Here is a 12,732-nt window from a genome sequence, read left to right on the forward strand (position 1 = left end):
GTCTTATGGTGACACTCACTGGTGGGAATGTAGTTTCTGTTTACATATGCATTATAAAGAAAACTTACCTCAACAGGATAATTTCTTCCTGAAATTCTCAGAATAGGGCAGTGTATGAAATAGCTAGAAAACTTTTCACTGTCTACAGTGGCACTCATTAGAATCAAATGTAGATCAGAGCGTTTCTGTAAAATTTCCTTCAAGATAATTAGTAGGAAGTCTGACTGGACACTTCTTTCATGAACCTAGCATAAGGGGAACAAAAAAATCATAAGGTCAAGTAATAGGCTAAAACAATCAGACACTCAAATCTACTAAAAGTTAATCAATATTTACATATAGTCAGTACATGCAGAAAGAGAAGCTGTATGTTTCAAATAAGGCAGATCTTCAGAATTGAAAATAAAGTCACCCTCTAAAATTGAAGTCAGTAAAAATCAGCATATAATGAACAAGAGTAGCTATGATAGTAGGACTCTACCTCAGGAGATGTTTGTAAGTGTGCAGCTGATAAGATTAGGGTGTCTCTCAAATTTCACGTAGAAGCTAGTGTAACTCTTAAAGCACTGCTACTAATACACAACTGAACAGACACAAAACTGCAACAAGACAGATGGTTTATCTACTATGTAGAAAAAGGGGAATTTGATTAGTAGGAATCTGACAGGTTCTCTATCAACTGTCTGAGAAAAAGGCTCTTATGCCCTTCCAACAGATGCATTTTAGGGACGAGCATTGTAAACCTGCTATAGAGCATAAAAAAAATGGGACATTGTCAGAACTCAGTATCTGCTGGATGTACCAGTCTATATTCCAACTTCCTGTACTGGAGTTATTTCTACTCCATTTTATTTTATGAGATTAAGGCAGCATACAAAAGATAGAATACATCAAGATAACAAAAATTAAAACGGTTTTGATCATTCATTTGCTCGGAAGGGAGGCAACAGCGGTCAAGTGTTCACTACAGACAGTACTAAGCATTGTGCTAGATGCTGGGGATTAAAAAATGACCAAGATAGTCTTTTCATTTCAGAGTTCACAGCCTTGGAAGAGGATACTGTAGAGGATGGTTTGAAATTACATATGAAGGGTAGTTAATTTTTTTGAGGGGGGAGGGGTCTAATATTCTTTTTTTGTTTGTTTTATATTTATTTATTTTTTATTGGAGTATAGTTGATTTATAATGTGTTAGTTTCTGCTGTACAGCAAGGGGTAGCTAATTCAGGTGGTCAGGAAGGCTACTAAGAGATATCTGCCATCTGTGCTGAGAAATGAAATGAGTTTTTAAAAAAGGAGGAGAAAGGAACAGTATGATAAAGGGAGAAAAAGTAGTCATGGGACACAACTTGTGCAAAATCATGGTGGACAGGGGGATAATTATACATTTCAGGAAATGAAGAAACAAAAATGATGCCTTGAGCATGGGATGAGGAACGGGCAAGAGAGAGAGCTGGCGAGGTACTCAGTAATCTGCCCATATGAGGTCTTGTAAACCGTGTTAAGGAGTTGAGACTTTATCCTAATGAGTCAGGGTAGTGAGTAAGAGATTTCAAAGCAGGGGGATCATGGGGTCTGAATTTTGTTTTAAAAAAGATAACTCCAGCTATAATTGAAGAATGTAGTAGAAGAGAGCAAAACAGAAAGTAGGAAGTTTTATTAGAGGCTTTTGTACTAATTAAAAGAGATAATGGTAGCCTATATGAGGGCAATACCAGTGAATATGGAGAGGTAAATGAATGTGAGAAAAGTAAAATCAACAAAGTCTAGGTGATTGGATTTAGGGGATATGGGAGAAAGAAGAAGGAATAATCTTGGATGTTTTTACTTTGGTAGTTTGACCAGGATATTTATATCTGAAGCTCAAGAAAGAAAGATTTCCTGATGGATGAAACAGATCTGGGGAACCTCCTCAAATAGATGGTAATTTATACAGATACTGACATTTTTTAAAAAGAAAATTAAAAATGAGGATAAAACATAAAATAGAGCTAATAAAAATGTATGCTTTATTAAGTACACTTGGAAGAGGTGGGCAAAAAGTTTGGCTGTAAACATACCAGCAGCCAGAGGAAAAGCTACTTAACCCACACACTGACCATAAACTAAAACAAATCGCACAACTATTCCTAATAAGAAAGCCAGAAGTATTATCCTGAGCATCTTCATAAAGAAGGCCCTGAATAATGTAATGAACTCTATGCCAGCATCTTTTACATCATTATATTTAACATGATGATGAATTTCACTGGGTTTTTTCTTACTCTTACTGTACTTCTCAACAAGAGGTTGACATTATCACACTGAAGCACAATTCAGTAAATCACACCTACAGACTGCTAATACTAAAACATCAAAGAACAGCTCCCTGAAGTTGGTCTAACTTTTAAATTAGGGTTCATTCTGATATATATTTATCAATCAATTTTCTAATAATTTGGGGCTCCAAGAAAACTTACTGACTGGCTGATATAAGTATTTCATCTTACCTAGCAGTAAAAATTTCTCATTATAAATAGATAAATTAGCATTTTGACTTAAGTTGATTCTTGAGGATATTGATAAAATCTAGGTCTTAGCCATGCACAGCTGCAACTGTGACACCCCATTCCCCACCCAGCACTGCCAGGAGCAAGTTACCAATGGGCCTACTCAATCAAGCAGCCATACATCCTCCTTCTTTTTGACATCTTAGTGATAACAGTACAACGCCTTCTCCCACTGAAGATTAAAGACTCCTTAGATAAAAATGAATTCCTATCACTCATCTATTACCAAAATTATTATATTTAAAAACATCTTACCCTAAACTTGTCCAACAACAGGAAAATGGTTAAATAAATTATGGGACATCCAAATTATATACTTCTATAAAGCTATTAAAAAATAGTGTTTTTGTAGACTATCTAATGATGTGAAAGAATTATAAAATAAATATCACACATGCTAAACATACACATATATAAATGCACAAATGTCAATATTAATTTTTTTTCTGGATGAGACTACAGATAATCTTTATTTTCATTTTTGTATCTCTCTATACTTCTAATAATTACTAACCAAAACGAGGAAAATAACCCAATAATCTATGTATAGTCTATTAATTAAAAATCAAAGAATGACTGAACTTTCACTAATGCCTTCTGAACTTGGTGAATTAACAGACATTCATAGAAACTTTACATCAGGGAAAATAGAAAAAAATTTTTTTTGAATAATAGAAATGCTGTATATCTTATTTCTTTTTCAAAAAATTATGTACAAAGCAAGTCAGTTTAACATATACTAGGCTAGTATACCATTTTAAATAATTCTAATGTGAAACTTTTGGCATAATTCAATTTTAGTGTGCATTCAAATTTGATTCAAGTAGGGGTATATCTATAGAGAAAATGACATACTGATGAGGATTCCTTGCTTTTTATAAGAATCCGAGAAAATCCTTTAACAAATGTAGCTGAGAGGCAGCAGACTGGTAAGAGATGGCTGCAGATGTACTGCCTGGGTTTGAAACCCCAGCTGTAGAGCTTATTGGCCGTGTGAATTTGAGCAAGCTATTTAACCTCTGTGTGCCTCAACTGTAAAATAGGGATAATAATATCTACTTCACTGGATTGCTGGAAGGACTAATTGAAGTTGTATATATGAAGTCCTTAAAATAGCACCTTGCATATAGCAAATGTTATACAGCATTTGTTAAATAAATCAATTTACAGGAGACACATTTGTTAGAGGAAATTAATTATTATATGTAGAGGAAATTAAATAATTATTATATGTAAAGTGTCTGGCATTTAATAAGCATGAAAAAAATGTTAGCTAGTTTTAGAAGTAACATCTTTTTAATACAAAAATGTTTAGAATTTTTTTCTGAACATGACTACAGAATCAACTCACCTCATCTACAATAACGTGAGACACATTAGTTAGGAGACCATCTTCTTGAAGTTTTCTTAGCAAAACCCCTGTTGTACAGTAGAGTAACCTGGTAGATTCACTCACTCGAGACTCCATCCGGATCTGATATCCACACAAAGAATTCTGAAGGGAAAACACAAGGCCAGGATTAGATTCTCACAAATGATCTAGGAAACAAGCTTTAAAAAGTACAGGTGCTGATCCTGCTACTATATGGAGCAGTCTAAGTAAATCTGTTTAGTGCAATTTATTACTTTCCCATGGTCTTCAATTATATAAAACTATACAATTAGTTTCGGCAATTTTAAACAAGAAAAACGTTTTTTCAGTTTTGAAACAAAAAGCTGTTCACCTGCTTTGAGTACCATTAACATTATTACGAAAATATTACTAGATTTAATCAATTTCTTATTATCTTGGAGCAAAATATTGAGGTACTGAGGAAGAGAATTTTAGAGAAGCTCCTACAATTTGGTCTACTTTTCTATCAAGATCTCATAAAAGCTGCAACCATTAAAAACCAGTGGTGCCTGATGGGAATCCTGAAGTCACTTCTATTCCCATCACATTTACTTTCTGTCTCCTTCAGTCATTCCTTTGTTATATTTGTAAACACGTCTGCCATGCCCTTAATGTAAATTCCTTATAAGACAGAAATTATGTCCTTTTTCCTCTTACATTTCATGAGAGAAACCAAGAAAAATTGCCAAATAAATTTTTTTTTAATGAAGGGATACCCAACTTAAAGATAGAGACAAAGATGTTAAGTATCATATTTATAAAGAACAATTCAAAGTAAACTGAGCTATATGAACTGGGAATTCATTACATTTGGTTCTAAAGCAATTTTATTAATTCCTACACTTTACAGTCACTCCGGTTAAGGTTTGGCCAGTTTTGTGTATACTTTTATCGCAAAGTGTGTGACAGTGGATATTTAAGTACTTTTTCTATTATTTTTTTATATACAGGATTTGAAAATAGTCTGGCATTTTCTTTTATATTGTTTTTTCCTTCTGTTCACTGAACTAATGAAAATCATTCAGGAATACATCCCACAGAAAAGATTTCCAAATACTTGAGATGCCTGATATTACAGTTATACTTGCATGTGTTTATATTCTTTGAATGATCAACTTAGTATGTAATATATTTGAATACTCAATTATTAAAGTGAATATATTTTTCCTTTTATGTGAGAATTTTAATGATAATTACTGACAATCCTTTTCATATAAAGGAGAGTGGCAGAATATCACATCTAGCCAAGAAAACATGAGAAACACCTGAGATACGCTACTGAACAAACAGCATCAGTCAAAACTCATATATGGCACAGGCTCCATTTGGGTCCCAAGGGCACAGGTTGAGTGAGGTCAGCGCTCTCTGAGGTGAGGCTGGACAGTGTCTCACCTTTCCTCCAGGTCCATTTTCACAGCCCAGTTCATCACACACTCTTGTGGCTAAGCTCACCGCTGAGACCCGCCGGGGCTGGGTGCAGACAATGCTGCATCTACTTGTTTGCCACTCGTTCAGAAGCAGGTCCTCCAACAGGAAATGTGGCACTTGAGTACTCTTGCCGCTCCCTGTTTCACCTGCCACCACCACAGCCCGGTGCCTTCTAAGAGTTTCGACAATTGAGTTCCTGTGTTTGAACACGGGTAACTGTTGCCGTTCCTTTAGCAGTCTCTGGTACTTAGGTGTGCTTTGCAACTTTCTAAAGAGGTTTCTAACCGGCTCCAAATCTTCTGCCTTTTCTGATTCCAAGGACAGTGCAGAAAAATCCTCATCAGAAACTAAATTTTCCCAAGATTCCTCAGGATCTTCAGAGGTTTCTCTTGTATTCTCAGAGTGCTGTTGTTGCTGTTGCTGCTGCTGCTTCAGTTTATTCAGAAGTCTGGCAATGAAAAGGTCACGTGGTTTATTGGTCTCCATTTTATTTAACTGTTCCTTTCTCTTTTCCGCATCACTCCACTCCAGCCAGACATCTCGGTAAGTGGGCGGAAGTAACTGATGAACTGACTATAAAGGGAAAAAACAGTAGTTATGTCATTTTCACTAACTACTGGACACCAAAATTCAATAGGTTAGAACTTAAAAGGATAGCTGCCTTCTTCTTAAAATGTCTCTTAAACTAGTAAGTTACTACTTTAATATAAGATATACATGTATATGATGCAAATTTATAAATAGCATATCATATTCAGGCTTCTAGACTTACTAGCTGTGTGACCTTGGGCAAGTAACTTAACCTCTTGGTGTCTTAGTTTCTAAATTTGTAAAATGGGGCTAATAATAGTACCTCCCTACAGGCATACTCTGAGGTAAACTAAGTTAGTCATGTAACGTGCTTATTCCTGGAACACAATAAACTATTAAATACATGTTTATTATTTATTCCTATAGTGGTGCTATTTAAATATTCAGATGATCCATGAAGCATCTCTAAAACAAAGTTCCCTGAGATTCCAGCAGTTGTATAATATTACAGGTCAAAGTATTTAAAATGAACTCCACTGGATGAAACTAAGTTATCTTAATTCTGTGTTATAAAAGAGCCCACAATTATTTCTGTAACACTGATAGTCACTTCCATCAATTAAGCTTAGCTTATGATACCTTATTCCACAAAATGAGGGAAATAAAGACATTAAGAACTTTTACTGACACAAAATGGAAAAGAATTATTGTTGGAGTTCCACTTAATCAGTGCCTAAATTTTCAGTAGTTCTAATTCCCCATGAAGAAAGACATATACGTTTATTATAAAAAGGAAATGTTGACAATACCCCCCCAACCAAAAAAAAGAGCATTGTGTTCTCTTAAAAGTGCTCTCTTCAGTAATACTTTATTTTCATCTTTCCTTAAACTGGAAGCTTACAGTCAACATAACCTAAAAGTGAAAACTGGAACCAGTGTCTAATTTTTTAAAGTTGAGAGACAATATAACATTAAAGGAAAACAAATGTTTAAAAACTCTCCTTAATTCAACCACTCTAGCACAACTATTTTTTAACCTGTAAATTAGTGTAGCTTACAAAGCTGGACCAAATGGTTCAGAGCCTCTGGTCTAAGGAGAGAAAGACTGAACTATGTTTAGAAGTGAGAGGAAGTCAAAATTATAAATAAGCAGAAACAAGGATTAATCAGAAGAAGCATTCAGTAAGAGAAAATTGGCACAAAGGGCCATAATTAAAAACTAACTTCCACATGCAGATACAGTTTTATGTTGACAAAATATACCCATTACTCCAGAAATGATTTTTGAAACACTTAGGTCTAAAAAGTCTCACCTGCCCTTTCACTAAACGATAAAGAGCTAAAGTAGCTCCCAGGTGCTGAGCTTGCATGCCATCCTCTGTTAAGATTGTAGGGCATACTACCAGTACATCATCTTCAGACTTGATTACCCTTACCCTACAAAGAAGCCAAAAACATTTTAAAATAAAATTGATGAAGTAAAAAAGGTCAGAATTCCATTAACATTGAACTGTAGTTTAATTATTTAAATTAAATATTCCCATGGAAGATATACTACATAATGACTTATAAGCACTATCAATCTGAGATGTGGAATTAGCTTCCTAAATATCTACTTAACTCATCAGAAAAAAAAGATTTTCATCTTAGATTTTTCTATAAGTTCATTCAGTTAACCAAAAACATACCTACATTTCCAGTATCTACCTACTGCAACTTTTTCAAAGGAAGGATTTGGACTCTTGGGAAGATTCTTCCTGACCCAATCGATCAGAAATTGTTTGGGAGATTTTCCAGTCCAGCTTCGAGCAGTATAGTCAAAATTTCTTACATCATGAGGTTCTTTCTTTTTCTCTAAAATGATAAAAGATTGGTTCTTTAAAAATGGTTATGTAGTAATATACAGTCTCTTTTGAGAGATTAATGTTCTCTCACTTTTGGGAACAGACTTTTAGAAGAGAATAGGTTTTAAAAAAGACAGACAGAAAGGCCTGCTCTTCTTTAAGTGATGCAAGGAAATCCTCTTGATGGACAGAATCAGTGAAAATCTGGATCTTTTTAAAAAAGTATCTTAAGTTATGTGTTATTGTAAAATATCTATGATACAATCCATGCGATGAATTGTTTAGAATACTCTGAATTACAATGTTTGGTAGACTATCTTTTGAAAAGATATAAATCAGATGTCCTTTCTCTGCTTAACAGTGGCCACCACCACCACTGTCAATGGCTTCATGTTGCCTATAAGATAAAGTCCAAATTCTTCACTACTGCCTAAAAGCCCTCTGTGGCCCATCCGTGCCTATTTGTTGTCAGTCTTCCACCATGCTCGCTATGCTGTAGCCACACTGGTCATGAGTCAATTCCTTAAATGCTTTAAATCTGCCTGGCCCAATACAGTAGCCACCAGCCACATGTGGCTAAATTTAAATTAATTAAAATTAAAATTTCAGTTTCTCAGTTATACTAGTCACATTTCAAGTGCTCGATATAGCTGACCCTTGAAAAACACAGGTTTGAACTGTACAGGTCCACTTATATGCAGATTTTTTTTCAATAAATATACAAAAGCACACATGAAGAACATCATGTGTAAGACTTATATTGAAGTGGATAGCCTATCCTTACACAGGCATGAGGTGATAATATAAAATTAATAATGTGTTATTTTCTTTGTTTTATAACTTTGCTTTCAAAGAATTACCTTACCTTACAGAATGCCTCTCTCTCATAATTGGAGAAATTGCATATCAGCCTATCATCATAGGTAAGTGGTTTTTTAAAAAATGTTAACAATGTTTCCAATAGTATATTATGAATAGTACTATAATACTGTATGCCATAAAAATTTTATAATGATTCTTTCATTAGTGTATAAGGCTAAACTAACAGTGAAGTGAAGCAGTTGTATTGATTACACTAGGGTACCATTAAAGCAATTGTATTGCTGCTTCTTCGTTATCAGTGCATGAATCATTATACCTATAAACAACTAAGAATTTCTTCTGCACATTGTCTTTTCATTTTTAATGTCTAGTGTTAGTAATACATATAACATCTACAGTGTTTTGAATCATACAAGACAATGTTGATATAGGTACTGACAGATGATTCATCTTGTACATACATAACATAAACTCACAGAATCTATACAGTACAGTACTGCAAATGTATCTTCTCTTCGTTATGATTTCCTTAATAATGTTTTTCTTTCTCTAGCTTACTTTATTATAAGAATATAGTATATAATACATATAACATACAAAATATGTTAATCAACTGTTATCACTAAGGCTTCCAGTCATTAGTAGGCTATTAGTAGTTATGTTTGGGGGAAGTCAAAAGTTATACGCAGATTTTTGACTGCACAGGGGTCAGCGGCCCTAACCCCTGCGTTGTTCAAGGGTCAACTGTACTCATATTTGGCTAGTAGCTACCACATGGGATAGTGCAGATACAGAACATTCCCATCATAGTGTGTTCTGTTGAATAGTGATGCTCTAAGCTCTTTTCCACCTTAGACTTCCAATGTACTGTCTCCTTCCTTAGAAGTTCTTTCCACCAACTCATTACCAGGCTAATACCTAATCATCTGTCAGATCTCAGAGCAAGACCTCAGCAAGGTTTCCCCAGTGCAAATTAGGCCCCCTTATTAGCTCTATTATTGGAAGCCAGTTTTCTTTCTTCGACAGCACACATCAGTTTGTAATTGTGTTTCTGTGTCTGTTTAAAGCCTACATTCCCTGCTAGACTGTATACTTGAAGAGGGCAAAGATCAAGTTATTTTGCTAATAACTGTATATGTAGCACCTGATATTATGAACAATAAAAATTCAATAAATATTTGTAGAAAGAATGTACAATTAACAGAACTGACAATTTAGTGTGGGACTCAACTGACTATATTACAGAGTGATAAATATACTAGCTATATCAATAATTTACCTATGAGCACAAAGAAGAGCACATTACACACCTCTGGTGGCACAGCAGGAATCAGGGAAGGTTTAAAGAAGAGGTGCTGTTTGATTCAAGCCTCTTAGCAAGGGAAAGGTTGGCCAAGAAGGGGAAAACTGGATGAGCAAAGTCATGGAGCCATGAAACAATATATGTTTTAAAGAATGATGTAGCTGTAGTACATAGCTGGGAGAATAAGGTGGAAAGGATCTTCAGTGCCATGATACAGGGTTTGAACTTGCTAAGTGATTAAAATTTTTAAGAGGAAACTCACATTTTGATCTGTGTTATGGAAAGATAATTCTGGCAGGAGTTTGGAGGAGGGACTGAAGAGAGATGAGGCCGAAGCAAGATGTTTGTAATTACAAAACGCTATACAAGTTATCATAATTTATTACTTTTCCAAGACAGTATGTGGAAGCATAACTTTACTGCCATCTTATGTAGTTTGCTGGAATACAAAGTAACAATTTCTCAATTATATAGTCCTTGACATTTTTCTATTTACAAATTATACCCTGGAACACTTTCCCTCCATTTTACCTTTCTCTTCTTCAGTAACAGCTGTAGATTTTTCAAATAAATTAAAGTTCAAAGCACTTTCCCCTTCTGTGGCTACAGGAGGCTTCTTCCTTTCATTCTGTTGATGTGAAATCTTTATGGCTGGATTGAATACTGGATGGTCTTCTAAAGTTTCCATTTCTACCAAAAAAACCATGATGCTTATTTTTGTTTTATTTGTATTTGTTTTTCATGCCTTTTTACTTTGTAAAAAGTGGTTTAAAAAAACAACATTCCTTCTTTTTCCTTGTAGTCAATTATTCAACACTTCCTACTAGGAATTTGTGCTAGAAGTCAGAGGCAATTTATTTTCACATCATATACTAACATTTTCAGAACAATTACTTAACAGATGTAGAAGGCCAGGAAAAACATCTTCACTAGAAATAAATACTCATGGAATTATATCCACCTCTTGTCCTTGAATGGAGATGGTATTTTATGGTATACATCTGAGGTTAACAAACTATGGCCTGCAGGCCAAAAATCCAGCCCCGCTGCCTATTTCCATATGGCCTGTGGGCTAAGAATGATTTTTACACGTATAACTGGTTGAAAAAGACAAAAAGATATATTTGGTGACATGTGAAAATTATATATGAAATTTCAGCATCCATAAAGTTTTATGAGAACATAACCATTTGCTTATGTATTGTTTATGGCTGCTTTTATGCTGTGACAGCAGAGTTAAGTAATCATAACAAATTGCAAAACCTAAAATATTTACTATTTGGCTTGTTGCAAAAAGTCTGCCAATCCCAATTATAAACTGTTAGGAAAGAGCAGACATATTAAAAAGAGGCAACCTCCATCCTAGGAAGGCCAATAAAGAAGAGATATTTATACGTCTGAGAATTTTAAAGTGTTTACCTCTTTGAAATTTCCTTATTTTTTCTTGAGCCTCTTTTTGGCCTTGCTTGTTTTTTTCTAATTTAAAGGTAGCTGCTTGCTCCTTTGCATCCAGAAGTTTTGCTGTTAGGTGCAAGTACCTTTCATTCTGTTGTTCCAAATAAGATGATGATAAAGAAATAAAAAGAAGAGCAAGATTAGTTTATCTATTGTCAATGTATTATATCAAAACCTGTGATCTTTTGATCTTATTCTTTGATCCAACAAATCTTTTAGAAATTTTTCATAGAGAAATAATACAAACGTGAAGATTTGCAGGTACATAGATGTTTACTGCAGTACTGATTGAAAAGGAAAACTGGAAATCAAGTGTGGTACATCTCTACAGAGAAAACTAGTCAGCCGTTGGGAGAAAAAGTGAGGTAGCAAAAGAATGAGGGTGATCCACATGGAGAAACTTCCTTGACATGTTAAATAAAATAAAACAAACTACAGAATAAAATGTAAGTATGAGCGCATTTCTGTAAAAAGAAAAATTAAATTTTTATATATTTTATAAATACATGTATTTAAAGGATTGCATATGCAATAATAGGATAATACTAATTTCTGAAAGTTACCTTCCCATAATCTTTATCTTATGGAAGATAGCCAGGGACATTAAAAAAAAAAAAAAAGGCCTCTGGGGAAGATGGGTGCCATAAAACTTAAGGACTTAACTCTGCTGGGCAAAAACTAGACAGAGTTAAAGCTAAACTCAAATTACTGTTTTTTTTTTAGGTTAGGTTGATAGCAGATGAGAAGCATTAAAGCTCGGGGTGGAGAAGAAGGCATGTGCAGTGCTGCCATGAAAGACAACCGCTGAGACGAAGGGAAAAGAGACAACTAAGGAAGCACAACCACCTGAATTCTGGGACCATTTTGTGTAGAAGCAAACATCAATACAGTGTAACAGATAGAAGGGTTGGCTATCGCCTCAATTTCACCTAAATCACACTCATTCTTTCAATCTCTCCTATCTATGGCACTGATACCACCATCCCTCCACCTACGAATCTCGTGCTGACTTTGGCTTCTTAACCTTTATGTTCAGTAAATCATCAATTTCTACTGATTCTTGCTTTAAATGTTTCTCTTCCAAATTCCAGTTTGGCACCTTATTATTTCACACCTCAGCAAGTGCAAGAGCTGCCAAAATGGCCTCCCTACCCTTTGCAAATCACCTTAAACACTACTAAATTTGCCCTAAAATGTCAAATTCTTCTTGTCGGTCACCTGCCCCCATACTTCTAGCAACTCTTCACAATCAGTAGGAAAAGTTGTCAAATTCATTTTCTGGGCATCAAAATCTTCTAGTCTCAGTTTAACTCACCTGTTTACTCCTATTGGCCAGTACTCACCTACACATTTTATCCTGTTTATTGTTTAATACTCAAAGGCCCCTTGCACAATTCCACTGCTGTA

At 34.8% G+C, this 12,732-nt stretch overlaps 1 protein-coding gene across 1 annotated transcript in view; it reads right to left on the reverse strand.

The window, feature by feature from the left end:
- DHX29 (DExH-box helicase 29) overlaps positions 1-12,732 on the reverse strand; it is a 46,545-nt gene that overhangs the window by 19,601 nt on the left and 14,212 nt on the right. Inside the window, exons 7-13 of the mRNA XM_068535341.1 lie at positions 11,290-11,416; positions 10,402-10,560; positions 7,590-7,755; positions 7,215-7,338; positions 5,335-5,943; positions 3,901-4,044; positions 69-245 (exon numbers count right to left, since the gene is read on the reverse strand). Coding sequence (XP_068391442.1) covers positions 69-245; positions 3,901-4,044; positions 5,335-5,943; positions 7,215-7,338; positions 7,590-7,755; positions 10,402-10,560; positions 11,290-11,416 — 1,506 coding nt within the window. The remainder of the gene's footprint in view (positions 1-68; positions 246-3,900; positions 4,045-5,334; positions 5,944-7,214; positions 7,339-7,589; positions 7,756-10,401; positions 10,561-11,289; positions 11,417-12,732) is intronic.

The sequence above is a fragment of the Eschrichtius robustus genome, chromosome 2 (assembly GCF_028021215.1).
Source record: "Eschrichtius robustus isolate mEscRob2 chromosome 2, mEscRob2.pri, whole genome shotgun sequence".
NCBI classification, from domain to species: Eukaryota; Metazoa; Chordata; class Mammalia; order Artiodactyla; family Eschrichtiidae; genus Eschrichtius; species Eschrichtius robustus.